The 18,848-nt window shown below is 36.8% G+C and overlaps 1 protein-coding gene across 1 annotated transcript; it reads left to right on the top strand.

The window, feature by feature from the left end:
- Positions 1–544: 544 nt before the first annotated feature.
- Positions 545–18,061, top strand: LOC104613459 (Transmembrane proteins 14C). The gene is made up of 6 exons (XM_010281284.3): positions 545–831; positions 9,010–9,253; positions 9,838–10,005; positions 17,399–17,445; positions 17,529–17,569; positions 17,671–18,061. Exons 1-6 carry the CDS (start codon positions 733–735, stop codon positions 17,759–17,761), a joined length of 690 nt encoding a protein of 229 aa, XP_010279586.1. The 5' UTR covers positions 545–732; the 3' UTR covers positions 17,762–18,061.
- Positions 18,062–18,848: the final 787 nt, after the last annotated feature.

Raw genomic sequence — 18,848 nt, 5'->3', positions numbered from 1 at the left:
CACGTGGTGTCTGAGCGCTGAATGTCAATGATATCCGAAAATCCAACGCCCGATTCAATTACCCTCGGACTCGGATGGGCTTTTTACGTTAATTGATTGAATTCGGATGGAGCAACTATAATCCGATTTACCAATCGAATCGAATTCGAATGCACCCCAATCTGATCAAAGAAAAAACGGACTCCTATTGGGTTAGTATATTTATCATTGGATTCATTACGTGTTAATCAAATAACCTTGAGGCCTTGACCATTAACGAATGTAATTTATTTAAAAGTTAAAGGGTGAATAGGTAAAAAGAAATGTCTTTTCCCATCACCCTGCGGCCTTGTATTATGTTTGTTCTTAACTTCTTATGCCTGTGTGAAAATGCAATCGAACTCGGAGTGTCGGATGAAAATCCAAAATCCGATGGAATTCGAACTCGAATCCACTTCCCATAGACCCATGCGCCATGCATCCGATCAAATTTGGGGTCGAATTCGGAGGAGACAGTTCTTAATTGGATCGAACTTGGATTTACATACATCCGATCCGATTACATGCCAACAAGCGAGCGCTTTGACTCATGAATGTGAATGAGACGTAATTTGCACGGCATGAGCTTAACCCCAGTGATTGATCAGACTCCGGAGACCAGTCGCCGCGGTGAGGTCTATTGCTCGGGGATTTCAGTTCCTAATTCGATCTGAAACGACCTTTTTTTGAGTCGCCAGGAACATCACCATCATCATGAGCTCCGCAATCTCTCAGATTTCATGCTTCTCCTCAATCAGTCGCAAACTCCAGCTGCGGAAGCTATCAATCCCACCTGTAATTCTTCGTTCCAAGGTACCTTTCTGTGCTTTCTAACCCTAATTACCTTCTTTATTTCATTTTTCTTCCAATTAATGGTCTTGAATAAAATTAAGCCTAAACAACTGATTTCTCATGGAATAATTGACGCCAGTGTGAACATCTAAAGTTGAAGAAATTTAGTCGTAATTGAACCGCAAGGAATTTGCGAACAGTCTAACTGATAAGTGTATAACTGGTTATATCTTCGTTGGAATTTTAGCGTGATTTGGTTTTGTTACCTTCACTGAACTGTTTTATAGTTCGTCATGCTTAGTTTGCTCCTTTATCAGGGATGTGAACTTAGGTGAAATTATGGCATAGCAATGAAATTGCTGCCGTCAGAGAAATTAGATAGCACTGGTTATGAGGTTTAACAGCATCACTATATTTGCAATCAGTGAGCCAATTTCCAATTAAATTAAAAAACTAAGAGGGTGGAAATTGTTTTTTTTTTTTTTATTTTGATAAATGGGGAGGAAATTGTTCAAGGCCATAGATGTATGGTTTGTGCAACATAGTGCTTTGAGGATGTAGTTAAATGTTAATAATTTCATCAGTTGTGAAAAGCATATAGACTTATACAGCCCCTGGATGCGTCTTCATCAAATTAAGCATGGATGGAATCTGAACTCCAAACAAGATGAAATGTTCAAATTGAGTAAAACTTATGCATATTAGAGAACATTTGCAGATGGATTTGATTTTGATATTTTCTGTGAAAGCTTGAATAAGCATTTAATTGGCGAATTATTACTATGATAAACTTAAATTCCATTCCATTTTACCTAACAAACATGCCCTTGGAGATGCTACCAACGAGAAGAAGGTAACCATGGAAAGTCCAAGGTTGTTGGTGTTTCCAAGGACAACAAGGAAGGGAGGGAGGGAGGGAGAGTGAGTGTTCCCTTGGGACCTTAAGAGGAGCTCTTAGCCTTGCTCCAGGGCTGCAGGGTTTGAGTCCCCTTGGGTTTGAATGGCTTGTGGTGGAGTGATTCTTAGGCTTTAATCAGGTATCTGATAAATGAGTTTAGCAGGTTTTTGAGATTCAGATACTTACAAAGAGAGCCCATATCCCTGGTTCCAATCTGAACATCTTGATCAGCTTAATTATGAAGTCTACTAATTCAATGAGTGATGGGCCCATAAAGGGATGAATTTCAAGAGTTGATTATAATGGGGTACTAAGACTAGGTATACTGGATGATCAAGAGCTAGGTATCAACTTTGATTTGGAGGAAATTGCTACTTACAATGAGTAGGATTTTTTTGACACATGTCAACCTGCAGATGGATCTATACATGTATTGACACAGTTTTAAGCATGCCATAACATATCTTGGAATGAAAGTTAGAAGCCTCCATAACATGACCAATTAAAAGAAGAGAAAAAATGTACTTTGTGGAAAAAAAAACTGTTGGGGAAAATACAGCAGCAAATGTTGTCAAATCTGGACCATTCACAAACCCATCTAGGTAATGGATAATGGATCAGTCATCAAACCATTATGCCAACCTAATTACCTATGATGTCATAATTAACTGTTTAGTTCTGCATTTAGTTTATAAAGCTCAGTATGTATATAACCCTATATAGTACATTTTATGATCTATAAGACACATATCTGTTACATGGCTTGACAGTCTTTGTCTTAATCTCTATGCCTATGAAGGTTTCAGTCTTTGCATTGCATTTTCATTTTGGTAAGCAAATAAAATACTTATGTAGACCAATGAACCAGCCGAGTTTATAACACTCTTTAATGGGTTTCTATAACTGCTGAGTCCAGTAGTGGTTTGAGTTAACTGGATTCTGAAAATCCTGTAAATCACTGAATAAATAGATAATAAAAGTGCTAATAACTGCCTGTGCAGTTATCTTAGTCTCCTAGGTGCCTGCCTTGTCACATAGGCGAGTGCTTAAAAAGTTGGGCAAGCGCCTTTTATGAAACCTACTGTGTGATCGTGACCATCTAAAACCACCCAGTCTCCTAGGTGTTTCCTTGACAACCATGTTTAGAAAGTTACTTAATAAACAAATAGATTCTTTTAGCATAGACATGCTACCTTTTTTTTTATAGGAAATGGTAACTTTCATTAAGAATAAAAAAGTAAAGCTGTCACCACCCTAAGGATGGCTAAGAAGACCAAAAGCATAAAAAGTATACAAGCAATCCCAAAATAAAGCCCCCCTATTTACTTCTTGCTTTGCTAGAACATCAGCCATTCCATTTGCTAATCTTCTTTTCCACATAAACTGAACCCTTAACTCCCTCTCTAAGTACAAAATTTCCCTTAACGGTTGTCTATAAGGCCATGCACCTAACTTCCTTGCTTGCATCCAGCCTATTACCAGTTTTGAATCACCTTCCACTTCTATCTGTTGGATACCCCACTGCTTAGCCAGTCTAAGACCTTGTAGTGAGGCCTTTATTTCTGCCCGAAGTGAGTCTCCCATCCCAATTGGACCCGAGAAGAGGGCCAACACTTTTCCTTCGTCATCTCTGAAAATTCTCCCAATGCCTAACGGACCTGGATTGCCTAGAGAACACCCACCAAAATTCAGCTTCACTCTAGCCTGTAGAGAAGGGGACCAACTCTCCTGCACTATATGAGAAGTGGAGGAGGAAGTAGCTATGGTACTATAGCCTCTAATCAAATCATGATAAGAGAAGTCCTTGAAGAGTTGCAGAATTTTCAGCCAATATAAAATTGTGATGGTGATGCCCTCAACAATTGCTTCCTTTGATTTTTCTTACCCTTGGAAGATCATGTTGTTTCTTTCTTCCCAAACCGACCAAATTACAGCTGCTCTTGTTATTCTCCACATCACCCTACCCCTTTTCTTTGGTTGAAGGAAAAAGCTAGGGTCAAAAAGGCTTAGCACACATGATGAGGGGTTCCAGCTACAACCAAAAAGAGAAGAAAAACAGTCCCAAATGTAGGTGAGTCACCACCTAAATTTTTGGGAATTTAGGAAAACCCAAGATTTTTCAAGAAAAACAATTTATGTTTTCTTAGTGACTCGTTTCCCAATGGGGATGAGATTCTTAGGGTCTGGGGACCAAGGTACGGTGTAGGAAGGTGCTTGGCACCTCACATGCGCCTGATTAAACTGGCCTCTACTTCACCAATGTTCCAAGGAAATTTTCATAATTTTGGGCTTGAAATTTAATTCACACACACTAACATGATTTAATGAGGAATTATAAAATTAAATGAGAATGAATGAAAATATAACATTATGACAAGCTAACAATTGAAATTGTAATAATTAAATAATTGTATAGCATCTAAATGTGGTGATTGAATACTTTAAACAATTGACAAACTAATGGAAGCAAACCAGAAAAACAACTAAAAAACTAGAGAAATGGTGGACAAGCTAAGTGATGGTGAGCTAAACTAGGACAAGAAGGGACAAGAATCGATCTATGCAAACTAGTGAACAAATGACAATTTTTTTAAAGAACTAGATGACTGAAACGAACCACTCTATTAATTCACCAAGGACTAAAAAAACATTAAAACAAAAACTGATGCAGCTATTTAAAAAAAAGACCAAGTTAATGGAGAATATTGGTTGAATTGATACATCTAAAATATCAAGCATGGGACTGTTAAAGGAGGATTAGAGTAGCACCCCAGTTTCTAATGCAAGGAAAATGAAGATAAAACTTTTTTATTTAAATTCCTAATGAAAACAAATGACTTGGAATAAAACTAACAAAGAGATCATAGATGAATATGGTGGGACCGATTACTAAATGGGTTGCTAATGGGGATTAAGACCAAAAAAAAAAAAAACAAACAAACAAACTAATAGCAAATTATGATAAAACTAATACCAATACAAGTATGGCATGACAGATTTAATTCTAAAGTGATGCAAATGCAAAAAAGTAGTTCATTTGTTTCTAACGTGATGCAAAATGCAAAGATTAAAAAAATAAATAAATGCAACGGGACTAAAATCTAAATGAATAGGAAAGAAAGGGAAGCATAATGGTGGTTGTTAAATTGAAGTGGGTCCTACTTGGGTGCTTAACTACATGATGAAGGATAGTTACAATTTCTTTTCTAACGATGTCAAAACTTCCCTATGGGATTAGGTAGGTGACGATGTTTCTAATTAAGGGAGAAGAAAGAAATGATGAAAGGAAAAAAAAAGAAACTTGTTTACAAAGATAAAAGGAAGAGCCACCGCAACTATTAAACTAACCGAATAATAGAAACTTCAAATACTAGTGATGCACATTCAACAAGAAACGTAGAGATCTTAACAACAAAATTCGTTGTTTAATCCTATACAACTACTTAAAAAAACAAGAAATTAAGAAAAGGAGAAAAGAACCGAATATCAAACAAGCTGCTTGGTAAGTCGTTAAGTATCATATCTTGGTTGATTTCTAATGCCTTAACTCCTTCATTGCTACATTCAACAATTTTCAAACATGCAACCAAAACCATCAACCTCATTTTGCCACACAATTGCTGCACTTCTTTGAATACCTTTTGCTCCTTGAGAACCCCCCAAGATTTAGGATGAATTTTTGTTCATTTTGGAGGGCTAATGACGTTGGTTATGTAGCCCAAGATGTGAGAAAACACTGCTGGATCGGATATCACTTTTATTGTATTGTGTTGCTTTAAGAATGCTTTCAGCTTCGTCTCTTCAATGTGTATATGACCCCAAGGGGTTTCTTGACTTCAAAATGATATAGGGAAACTCAAGGGACATTGAAGAGTGAGTGGGGGGGATTTGGGACGTGAAGAGGGGTATTCTCTAGGCTAATGGGGGTAGAATTCTCTCCCTGAGCTAGATTGTGTGTTTGTGAGTGAGGAAATGGAGTATTTATAGATTGGGGAGGATTCTAGAAGGGAATGGAGGGTTGAGATTGGTAAACTAGGGAGATCAATTATTGATAAAAAAAAGCTAGGGAGATCAATGGCTGAGGTTTAAAGAACTTTTGGAGGGAGATTGATCAAGGGAATGGGTTGTCAAGACAGCTTTTGGAGAGATCCTCTCAATCAATCAAGATAATAAGAGGAAAATTTCACCAATTTACCTAAATTGGATATTCCAAGTTTAGGTGATTGGCTTGATTGATTGAAGGCTCATTAGCTGGTTAAATTTTAAATTTTAAGATGGTTCCAGAGTCTAGGAGAAAAATCTGATCGTGGGGTAGGGGTAATCAAGGGCCGGGCCGAGCCGGGCCCGGGCCGGGCTTTGCACTTATGATAAAGGCTAAAGCTTAGGCCCGAGCCGGGGTTCTGGGCCTATAACATAAGCCTTAGCCCAGGTCTACACGAGCCTAGGCCAGGCTAGGCCTGATTTCGAGTCAATGTCTTTCATATATAAAACATTATATATCTATAATATTTTATGATAAATGACATAACATGCATATAAACTTTTATTTTATATATTATATAATATAAAATATTACATATAATATAAATTATACATGTCATGTTATAATATTTATATATAAAATATATAATATAACGTAAAATAACATGTATACATATGTATACATTATACACAAAATGTGTAAATTTAAATATATGCGGGCCAGGCCCGGCCCAGGCCGAGCTTGAAGTATTAAGCCCAAGCCTGACCCTAAAATTTGCGAACCTGATATGGGCTTGGGCTCGGGCCGATCCTAAACACAAAACCCAGGCCCAAGCCCGGAATTTCCGGGTCGGGCTGAAATGATCACCCCTATCGTGGGGTGCCCTAGGTTTGAAGTTGTATTGAAGAGGATTCCAAACGGAAGGCCTGGATCGCATCTATCTTCTAGTCTCAAGATGGAGGGGTTAATGGTGTTGGAATTGGATGATCTTAGTACCCTTGAACTCGAAATTTCAAGCTCTATCCATCTACAAGGTTGGATTTCAGATTTCACGTGCCATAGGGTTCAGGATAAAAAATGATCTTGATCGGACGATCAGAATTGGTTCTGGCTTTGAGTCTTGAGATGAAGGGGTAAATGGTGTTGGATTTAGGTGATCTTGGTGTCGTTGGATTTGGATTTTCAATCTCTACGTACCTATGGTTTGGGTTTCTGATTTGACGTGAAATGAGGTTCATGACCAAAATGACTTCAATCAGATGATCGGAGTTGGTTCCGACTTGGGGTCATAAGATGAAGGGGTAAATAGTGTCAGATGCGAGTGATCTTGGTGTCATTGGATTTCGATTTTTGGGCTCTACGTACCTATGGTTTTGGGTTTCTGATTTGATGTAAAATGAGGTTCAGGATCAAAATGACTCTGATCGGACGATTGGAATCAGTTTCGGCTTTGGATCTTAAGATGGAGTAAACGGTGTCAAATTTGAGTGATCTTGGTGACGTTGGGTTTGGATTTTTGGGCTCTACATACCTATGGTCTTGGATTTTTGATTTGATGTGAAATGAGGTTCATGATCAAAATGACTGATTAAATGATCCGAATCGGTTCTGGCTTCGAGTCCTAAGATGAAGGGATAAACGGTGTCGGATTTTGATGATCTTGGTGTTGTTGGATCTGGAATTTTGGGCTTTACGTACCTATGGCCTTGGATTCTTGAGGTTCAAACTTTTGTAAAAATCCAAGATTGCCCCCAGGTTAGCTGAAGCATGCTTGAAGCTTGAAGGGTGCAAAAATGGGGTGTCTACAACCTTCTCACCATTCCTTAGGCAAAGGCAACAGGAGTTAAGGTACAAACACCAATCTAGCTTTTTTCTTTTGAAGCACGTCCAAGGTTTCTATATTTTCGAGCACCACTTCCCAACGACAAGCCCTAACCTTTGGTGGAACTAGTGTAGACCCTGAGGGGGATTCTGACCAAATTCTACTATCCTAACAAGACTGGTCTAGGAAGACTGAAGATAACAATGAGAACATCTCGTCTGCACTACTCACTTTTGAATCTCTCAAACCCCTCCTTAGGCCCAAATTCCAGGAGCCCTCAAATGGTCAGACCCATGGAAGGAAGAGACTACCTTGAATTTATTCAAAGAAAGGGAATACAAAGAAGGGAACTTATCCTTTAGGGGAGTGTTTCCACACCAAATATCTTCCCAAAATAGAATTTTGTTTCCTGAGCACCTCATCATTTCTTTTCACCTCCTTAGAGATTACTTAATAAGAAAATAATTTCTTTTGGCTCTACAAAATAAACTAATAATAAAAAAATACTGAACCAAGTTTCAATATAAACAATACCATTTCTAGTGAGCTGCTTAAACCTTCACATCAAGAGCTTCTAACCCTCTATAGGGATTGGTCATATTTGTATTAGTTCTTTGAAGTGTTTCTTTATTTAACCTTTCAGCTCATGTTTCAGCACCTCAGTGTTCAGACTGAAATCCAAGGACAACACCCATAAAATAAAGAACTGCACTATCCTTCTACAGATGATGGTCAAGATAAGAGTAGAATATTGGAAGAAAGGTGTCTTTTGACAAGCCCAGCCATTGTAATTTGCCTGTCCAACCATATATTATGCATCTCTGGACTCTGGATTTCATGATTAATGGAGATATATTTTTGTAGTAATTCTTCCATTTTCACTCTTTCATTTTTTTTTTGTTCTGTCTTGAATAGGAAAAATAACTTGGCTTTACTTGGCTAGAATGCATGGAGGTCGCAAATAAAAGGTTACAGATTCTAGATGATTAGTGGTAAAGTGAAGGTGGATAGATTTTTTTTAAAGACTAGTGAAAAGGTTGTTCTTTATGTTATGGTTTCACCAAAGTTGGGATAATGGGCTTTTATTTCTGAATATTTATTTTGCAGCTATTTGAAGTCTTTGAAGTTCTTTATTTGTACTTGTATAGCCTTTTTTATACCTTAGTAGTACTATGGAAGTATGATCACATTCTCTTAACATGAGAATCACTGGTCGTGTTCTTTCTCTTGTTGATTATATTTTTCTCCCATCTTTCTCAGTTGATGTTTACATGACAGTTATACTCAAGTAACTTGAATTTAAATTTAGATCAGTTAACTCCATGGAAAGTTAAAAGGGAGAGATAAGAGAGCTTGTCTCTCTCTCACTTTCTCTTGTATTCTGTCTTTTAAATTCAATGAACTAATCAGTTATTCATCAAAAAAAAACTCCATGGAAATATTTATGGAAAATAACATGAAGTGGTACTAATTGCTGAAAGGAGTCTTTTTATCCAGTTGTCAGTTTCTATGCACTTGGATGGAAGTGGCACAGAACGTCAAAGTTCAGAGACCAAAACCACCTTAAGGTATACAGCTGACACATCAAGGTCACCTCTAGAGGGAACAACAAAATCATATTCCAATCCAGAAGAACAGGTTGGTGGAAACCTAGGAATGGGTGAACCATTAAATGAAACTGATGTCATCCAAAAGAAAAGGTGTGCAAAGATCCATGACTTCTGTTTTGGAATACCTTTCGGTAAGTATGCTTCTGCATCAGTGACAAGCACTGAATTTGCATTGTATGCTAATAGAATGTACTCCTTTAATCACAGGATTCGCTTCAAGGCTCACTGAGTAGTTCCTGAAGTTTGATTATTTTTCCTTTACAGAAGGAAAGGCTTAAATTTCAGCCATCCAAATATCATCCTTTGGAACTATTCTCTTGAGATATATCCTTGTTGTTGGAACCATTTAATGGGCAAAATATTGAAAGCATTTGTTGAGGTGTTTTTTTCTTTTGCATTAGCCATTTTCTCTATCTTTCTAGCCTATAACTTATACAATATGCAATTTATCCATATTTTCCATACTGTGTGCTTTGCTTTTGAATGGTGCTTTAGGTTAAAACACATCTTGAATGGTTGAATTCTTGGGTGAAATCTTCATAAAAAATAAAAAGAGAATTCTTGGTCAAATTGTGCCATGATTTATTCCTGTGTAACAAAAAAAAGCTACCATGATTATTTTTACAAAATAGATATTTGTCATTGTTTTTGTAAAATGAAGTAAATATCAAGTTTTAGCTCATTTGTTAAATTTACAGATTTGATTGTGTCACAGGTGGACTTGTTTTAAGTGGAGGGATTGTTGGTTTTCTATTCTCAAGAAATCTCACTACTCTGAGCACTGGGATTCTTTTTGGAAGTGCATTGTTGGCCTTGAGTACTTTTAGTTTAAAGGTTTGGAGGCAAGGGAAATCTAGCTTACCATTCATATTGGGACAAGCAGGTATATATTGAATTTCTGTTACTTAAAACTATGTCATAAAAGTATCGGTTAGTCAACCAAATAGCAATTCAGGGATAACATCATCACTAGCCAGTCAATCAACACTCATTATTCAGTCACCTGGACAACTAAGCAATGATTAGGTCAACTAGTCAACCAAAAGTTAGTTTAAAGCTTTATTTGTTTGTGATTTTCTCTAATTATTTAAAATATTTTTTTTTGATGAGTAATTATTTAGAATAATATAGTATATGCTTTTCCTTTGTCATATGCATTTTGTTGCTTTATGTATTTATGATGGCATATGGTTGGTTAACGATGTATCAAATAGACAATTAGAAATATGGCACAAGATAAAGAAGACAATCAAGAAGGGGTTCTTTTAAGTTTTCTTCCAAACATTGGTGTGCTTGTACAGAGTTGCCACAAGCAAGGGATACCTTAACTAGTCATGGTTACGCTCTTTCTTTGAAAAGCAAGACTTGCAACTTCCTTCCAGCCTTTCTTTCTCGTGTTTGCAAAACAGAGATCTAATCTGAATGTTCTATGTCATTCATTTATTGCATATTTATATTCTATATCATCCTATCTATGAGGTTTATTCAATATCATCACCTCAATTACATTGATAAACTGGTGTTATATGAAGCTGAATTCTAAATAAAGGAAAGGGTAAATTTATGATGCCAGAAAGGTTGATACTTTTTTATTTTTTTATTGGAAAAGGTCACTTTTATTAAACCAACAAAAAGAACATACAATGTCAACCACTCATAGCATGACGTTGACCAACACGGCCCAAAAAAAAGATTCTCCCTTTGGGTCCCCTGCTTTGCCAAAGAATCAGCCACACCATTGGCTGACCTCCTTGTCCAATTAAAGAGTACTCCAGCTTCTCTTGCTAAGCAAAAAATCTCCCTCATCTGCTGTCTAAATGTCCACACCCCCAAACTTTTTGTCTGCAGCCATCCTATTAGCAGCTTAGAGTCTCCCTCCACCTCATAGTTATGAATTCCCCATTGCTTGGCCATCTGCAACCCTTGAAGGCCATAACCTCAGATCTTAATGAATCTCCAACACCCATTGGGCCAGAGTATAGTGATATTTGTTAGAATGTTGAATGATGTCTCTTTATATGAGTGTTTGGCTGATAAGAGTTCTTATTAGCCCATACTTAAGTTCAAGTTATCCTGTAACTGGGCCTGTGTTAATGAGCCTAAGCCTGTTTAATGTTTTAAGTTACTGGGTGTCCCATCACTAATCAGGGGCATTCCAGTAATTACTTGTATCTTGTACTACATTCAAATATAAATAATAACATGGTCGACTGGCAAGGACAGTTCGACATTCCAGCATCTCTTCTTCTTCTTCTCCTTTCTGCTACTTCGGCTACAGTAGTTTAGCTTTCATGGTATCAGAGCATTAGCTTCTTCCTGGTTTCAGCCGGCGCACACTCTCTTCTCTTGCCGTCTTTTCATCTTCTCTCTTCCTTTTCTGGGTTGCTGCAGTGAAGACCTAGGGGTGCAAGAGAGTAAAGCAAGTTCGAACCTAGGGTTTCTCTTGGTTGTAAGACTCAAGGGAAGTAAGACCCAGAAGTAGATGTCCTACTAGGTTATTTCCAGCGAATAGTAGCTATTTGGCTACTAAGAGAGGTCTGTATAGGACAGACCTAGTTGAGGACTGATTTCAGCAGTCCTAGCACTAGCCGAAAGGGGGAGAGCTTCTTCTACAGTTGCAGCTTCGGTGCTCCAGCAAGACTCGCACAGACTTAGCTTCTTCTACAGTGCCACTACTGACCATCCTCTGAAAATGTCCTCAACTGAATAATCTTTGAATAATTTAGTTGATTTTAGCCAATGTACGACTTTAATAAGTATGCAGTCAATGACTTGTTCCTTGGATAATGACCAGTGTTTTAAAAGTGCAAGACACAAAAAAGGCGCAAGGGTCAATTTGTGTCTGAGGCGCAAGGCGAGGCACACTCTTTTTTAGGCAAGGCACAAAAAAAAAAAGATAAAAGATAAAAAAATGCCAAAAATTGAAAAAATTATAAAATATAAACTTAAATTTTAAAATAAATGTATTAAAAAACCTATTATCTAAAATTCAAATACATAAACATAATATGTAAAGCATATTCAAATGAGAATTTAAAAATGAAATCAAACATTTAAAACATTTTCAAGCATATAAAACCCACAATCTCTTTTTTTCTCAATTACATTACTTAAAGTAGCTAATGTGACATATTACATTCCTAATTCCATGAGCCGCCTTTGTGCCACACCCCTAGAGGCAAGCCCAAACAAGTCCATGTTGGGGTCTTAAATTCTTAGTTTTCACACAAAAAATAATGATTTTATAGCTTTAATTTCTTTTTAAGAAAATATTTTATTAGGATGAATGAATGGACAACATTACCAAATTTTCTGCCCCCGGCCCAACCGCTAGACTCAAAAAAAGGAAAAAGTGTCAGATTTTCAAAAGGTGCACGCCTAGGCTGAGGTGCAAGGCGCACCAGGTGCACGCCTAGGTGCACTAGGCGTGTGCCTTTTGAAAGGGCTTCGCCTAAGACTTGGGCGAGGCGCCTACCCTAGAATGCACCTCGCCTGTGCACCTATGCGTGCCTTTTAAATCACTGATATTGACCACAAGATAGCTGCTCTTATGGCTCTCCACATCACCCTGCCCCTTTTCGTTGGTAGTCTAAAAAAGTTTGTTTCAAAAAGGTTTGCCACATCTAAAGGAGGGGTCCACCCACAACCAAAGAGAGAAGAAAACCAATTCCAAACAAAAGAAGAAAAAGGACAAGATAATAATAGATGTGTAATTGTCTCACCACAGCCCAAACAAAAACATCAAACATTAGGGGAGAGGTAGCAATTTGGCCTTCTTTTTTGTAGCTTATCCAAGGTGTTGATTATCTAGAGCACCACCTCCCAACGAAAAGCCCTTATCTTTGGGGTACATGGTTACACCAAACTTCCTTTGTTGGAAAAGAACCTACCATGTTAGAAGAGTGAAAGAGGGCAGTGAAGAAGGAAGCACAAGTAAAATAACCAGAGGAGGACACTGACCAAATTTTGCCGTCCAAACAAGAGTGAATCAGGAACACTATACTAAGAAGGGAAACGAGTTCATTTACCAACCCGATTTCAGATTTCCTTAACCCTCTCCTTAATCCCAAGTCCCAAGAATTTTCATTACCAAAAACAGAGGATATTATTCTCCCTTTGTTTGGGGAAAGGGAATAGATGGATGGAAATCTATCTTTAAAAGAGGGATCCCCAAACCATGGTTTAAAGTATCGATACGATACGCCCCGTATCGGGCATATCGTATCGTATCTTTTGAAAAACATATGCTTCGAAATGCCTGTTTTCAGGTGTTTCGGAACCCCAACTTTTTTTAATAATAAAAAACATGTTTTTAGCTTCCCAAAAAACCAAAATTTGAAAAAAAAACTAAAAAAATAGAGTTTCGGCCGTTTCTAAGTACCGATACGATACTGCTGATATGCATATCGTATTGATACTTTGAACCTTGCCCCAAACCAAGCTTCTTCCTAGAAACACACTTTATTGCTTGCACAAGCATCATACCTGATGTATAAAGGAAAGCAATAAACCATGGATCACTTTCCAGGGAGAAGAATGAGATGCCCTAGGATCAAGACCAACATCCCACCCATTGTCTACCATTGCCTTTCCCATACCTTTCCACACTATTGGAATCCCATCAGGTCCTAACACATTCCCCTTCATCTTATTTAGTGCTTCTTTTACTTTAGTAGGTCTAACTCTATAAAAGTCCATATTATTTTTAATATTATTAGTATTGCTAGTTTCTCCTCCATTAGCACCCTCTCCTTGTTCTACATTTAATAATTTTTCCATATTTGTTTGATTTCCTCATCTTTTACCAACACTTTGATCTTCATCTTTAATGCACCTAACATGGTTTAAATAGACAAAAAGTTTCAAAATTGGTGATGGGCCTGATGGCCATTAGGTGACATTCTGGAGAAGACTCCTGGTGTGAAGGCAGACCACTGAATGAGTCTTTCCCTGCCCTGTATGAGTTGGCAATAGACAAAGAAACTTGGGTGGCAGACCACTTACAGGTGCAGAATGGGAATGTAGTCTGGACTCCTCGTTTCAGAAGAAACCTAAATGACTGGGAGGTGGAGGCAATGATGGAAATGCTTCACAAATTATAGAGCACTCGGGTGGAGATTGGGAGCATTGATAGAAGGCTGTGGAAGTGGGATAAATCTGGAAGTTATACAGTCAAATCCTTCTATAATCACGTGTCCAGATCAGAGGAACAGGCTTCCAGCAAACATCATTTGGTGCAAAAATGTGCCGTCAAAGTTAGCCTTCTTTGTGTGGACCACCTACCTCAACAGAATCCTAACCAGGGATAACTTAACTAGGAGGGCCTTGCCTTTGGAGTCCAATAATTGTGTGTTGTGCGGCGAGCACGTCGTATCAATTAACCACTTGATGTTACACTGTGACTTTGCCCACGAGATTTGTTCAAGGATTTGGAAAATGTTTGAGGTGCAAACCTGCAACCCAGAATCAGTGGTGGACTTCTTACTGAGCTGTAGTATAGCTGGTCTAACCAAAAGGGGGAAGGTAGCATGGAATATCACTCCTGCATCAGTTTTTTGGTGTGTCTGGCAAGGGAGAAACTCAAGAATGTTCAAAAACAAGAGCAGCTCGGTAGATTCAGTTTTCCAGAAAATCTTGGGGAACTTGTTTTCCTGTCTGGCTATGGACATGTAGGGAAAGAAATCTCAATTCCTTTTTTGTATATTATAATATTTTTGTAAAGCAGAGGGTGGGAGGTTTAGGGTCGTATGGGCATTGGCTGTGCATCACTGCATCCCCCCTTTTTTGTATAGCAGCTTGTTATATTGTTTTTTGTTTTCTTAATATTTTCATACCTTTCTCTCAAAAATATCTCCATTTCCTTTCTCTCAACTTTGTTAGTTTATACCTTACCTTTTTTCTCCCTCTTTAGTGCCTAATTTATGGTAAATCTCATCATATACATTTAATTTCATTCACTTTCTTTTTAACCTCCTTACTTATGGTTTTATATTTTTTTCTCAATTTTCTTTATTTCTATCTTTTTGCCATTTTTTTAACCTCCTTACTTACGGTAAATCTCATCATATACCTTTTTTCTATCTTTTTGCCAATTTTCTTTATTTCTATCATCATATACATTTAAATCTCATCATTCACATTTAATTTCATTTACTTTCTTTTTAACCTCCTTACTTTGAACCTTTTCATTCTACCACCAAGTTTCTTTTGTACTTTTCCATTTCCCTTTAAATTCTTCTAAAAACTTGTTTGCTACTATCTTTATGTTGCTTGCCATTTCAAGCCAAATATCATTAATCTTTCCATCTAAATTCCAAGCCCCTTTTATTATCAACTTTTTTTCTAAATTGAGCTAGCTTTTCTCCTTTTAAGTTTTTCCACTTAATTCTTGGACACCTATTTCTCTTCCATTTCCTAATGCACACATTGTGTTGTTAAGCTTTCTCCCAAAATAACTTTGCAATCATTACAAATCATTCTTTCTATTCTCCTAGTAAGGGAAAAATCTATTTGACTTATGTTTAATCCATTTTTAAATGTTAATAAGTTTTCATCATTTCTTGGAAAAAAGGTGTTTAGAATTGCCATATCATAAGCTACTACAAAATTTAATATTGTACCTCCTGATGGCTGATTCATTCCTCTCCCCAAATCCAAATCCTCCATGTACCATATCATATCTTAACTTCTTTTTTCTATATGCCCATTAAAGTCTCCTCCTATAAAAATCTTCTTTTCATTTGGAATTTCTTGGATTAATCCTTCTATTTTTTTTTTTAAATTGCCTTATGTTTTCTTCTAAACCCACTTGAGGTTCATAAGCACTAATTATGTTAATGATTTCCTCACCTAAACCAAGTCTAATTAAAATTATCCTATCCCCAATTTTTTAACATTTACAATTTTGTTTTTTTAAATCCTTATCTACTATTATTGCTACACAATTTTTATTATCCACCTCTTTCGTATATTATAATTTGTAGCCATCAATTTCTTAAGCTTTTTTACCCTTCCAATTTGTTTCTTGGAGGCATGCAATATTAACCCTTCTCTTCTGGTTATCACTTTTATGATACTAGTTAATTGGTATAAGTTTTTCCAATGTCATAGTCAAACCCTAACGGAAAAGATTATAAAAAAATAGTAAGAACCATCAAGTTAAATAAAGTCCTTGAACGGACCATCAATAGCCAGCTAATTGTCTAAATTATTGTTGGTCATCTTAGGGTCTGAAGAATTATCCTTTGCCTCAAGGTTGTAAAAAGTTCATAGAACAAACTGAAACTTGAACTAAATCTCTGAAGTAAACTCTTAGTAAAAATGCATACTGAAGTTAGTTTTGTGAATATTCCAGCTGACACTTGTTATACCTAAATAGCTGATAAAAAAAAAAAAAAACTGTTATACCTCAATACATGAATTGAGCTTTTTTCAACTTCTGTCTGGTCCATTCTTTTCACTGTTTATTAAACAATATCAGATCCCAATTCTAAGTACCTCTCACAATAATTATCAATTTCAAAAGTTAAACAATTGTAGTAATTCATTTCCATTCCAGACAGCATCGATGGAAAATTCTTTGAGAAGTTAACTTTTTATGGTCAATCAACACTGCTTAGAAGTTAATGGACATAGAGAGGATATAATAAAAATCTAAATTGTGCTATAGGCTCCATTTGGGAAGAGAGGAAATGCAAATATGTTCAGTGCAAATTCAAATATGTATGGTTCATGACAAACGACAATATTTGTATTTGCACTGTACATATTTGTATTTGTACTCTTCCTAAACGGAGCAATACCTACAAGTTCTTTGACAGTTAGTGAGGAAAGGGATGTAAACCCAAATCTTGACTTATCATTGTTTTATGGCTGTCAATGTAAAACCCATAAAATGGTTATTTTCATAAACGAGCCATATTCATGAATTTCATTTCTACAGAACCATCTAATAGCAGTGTTGGATTGACTTTCCCTTCCATAAGAACAGTGAGTTATATCTATACATCTGGTGAGAGACAATTTTAATCTGAAACCATAGAACATACTGAGTACTTTTATGAGCCTAAATGTTTAGTTGTAACTTGGGGCATATGATGATAGTATCATCTTGGAATGCTTAAAGTATTTGCATCAATATGTGTTTTAAGTGCCCTGTATTATCTTGATCCATCTTTTTTTTTTTAAATAAAAAATGTTCACCTTCCATCTTTCAAGTTTAACTTATTATCATTTGTAGAGTAGTACAAGTTACCTCTGCTTTCATCATCTTGCAGCACTTTCTGCAGCCCTTCTTTCAAAGCATTTCCAGACCTACTCTTTGGTAATATATCACCACATTGTTATCTTCCACCATCAGTATGTTGATTCCCTAACATTGACCATAATCTAATATTCTGAATGCAGACAAGGAAAATATTCCCTACAGGGCTTTCTGCCATTGCTAGGTACTGCCTATTCTGGTCTGTTGTTTTTGTTTGCTTATAATATTGAGCACGGAGGACTACCAAATGCAAAGCTAACTGTTTTGGGTTTTCCTCATGGTCAGTGCTGCAATGTTGTGTTTCTACTCCTATGTACTAATTTCTGGAGGAAATCCACCACCAAAAAAGAAGTTGGCTTCAAGCACCCCATCATGATATAAATCTAAACATCATACCGGATTATCGGGATTTAAGGTCTTTCTGTAATCCTATCATGTTCTATAGGCTGATTAGGGGGCATTGGTGAACTGGGACCATGTTCAACATGAAAAAAGAGGTAACATCAGTAGATGGATTTTGATTTATAAGAGAGGAAAAATGTTATTTCATTGTTCACGAGATTTTTAAATGTATTTACGATATGATAGGCGCATAGACACAGTGGTAGCGTTCTCATTTTTGTATTCTCAGTTTGGTTTTGTTTCATCAGAAAACCCAAGGGCCTGATGTTCTTTATCCTGCTCTTCAGTTGGTTTCTTCATTTCTTCACCAGAATTTATTTGTAATGTGTTGATATGACGTTGATCCACTGCTTTTCCTCTGATGTACGTTATCAACGTTGGTATATCATTTCTTCTGATATCGAGGAAATATCTATGTATAACACAAAACAGGAATACCCGAATCATCATCCCTTACTAATCAACTCACCTCCATCGGCAAATCATCACAAGAGTTGTAGATTATGTGCGATGACTACTCACAAGCCTGTTTTGAAAGCCAATCCACTACTTGGTTGGCTTCTCTAAAAATATGTACAAGAGTAATCTCCGCAAATAACAGATGATCATCAAAATTTTCCTTCCAATACCACAACTTTCAGGGGAGTTTAGATTTAGCCTGCAGTGCACAGTTTTGAACAAAACCTTTGAATCTTTCTCTACCATAATATTTGTAACGCCCATGGTCCGTGCCAATTCTAGACCATCAAGAAGAGCATTTGCCTCAGCTATAAGATTTGTATTAGAACCATATGCTTTAGGAAAAGCCAAGACATAAGTTCTTTCTTCCACCTTGTGTATAACGCCCCTGCCACCACTTGGAATAGGGTTTCCATGAGTTGAACCATCCACATTCAATTTATAGAAACTAACAGGAACTGGATTAACATGTACTATCCTCCGGCCTCAGCTTTGTATTTTTTGGGGGGAATGATCTATAAACCCATACAAAGAATAGCCTGCTATTGATTGAAGTTTGATCTTTGATCTTGAGGAAATCTTTAATAGAGGATTAATTTACT

This window comes from Nelumbo nucifera, chromosome 7, assembly GCF_055504915.1.
Source record: "Nelumbo nucifera cultivar China Antique chromosome 7, China Antique-T2T, whole genome shotgun sequence".
NCBI lineage: Eukaryota > Viridiplantae > Streptophyta > Magnoliopsida > Proteales > Nelumbonaceae > Nelumbo > Nelumbo nucifera.
The sequence above is the reverse complement of the archived record's forward strand: the minus strand, read 5'-3'. Positions and strand labels throughout refer to the sequence as shown.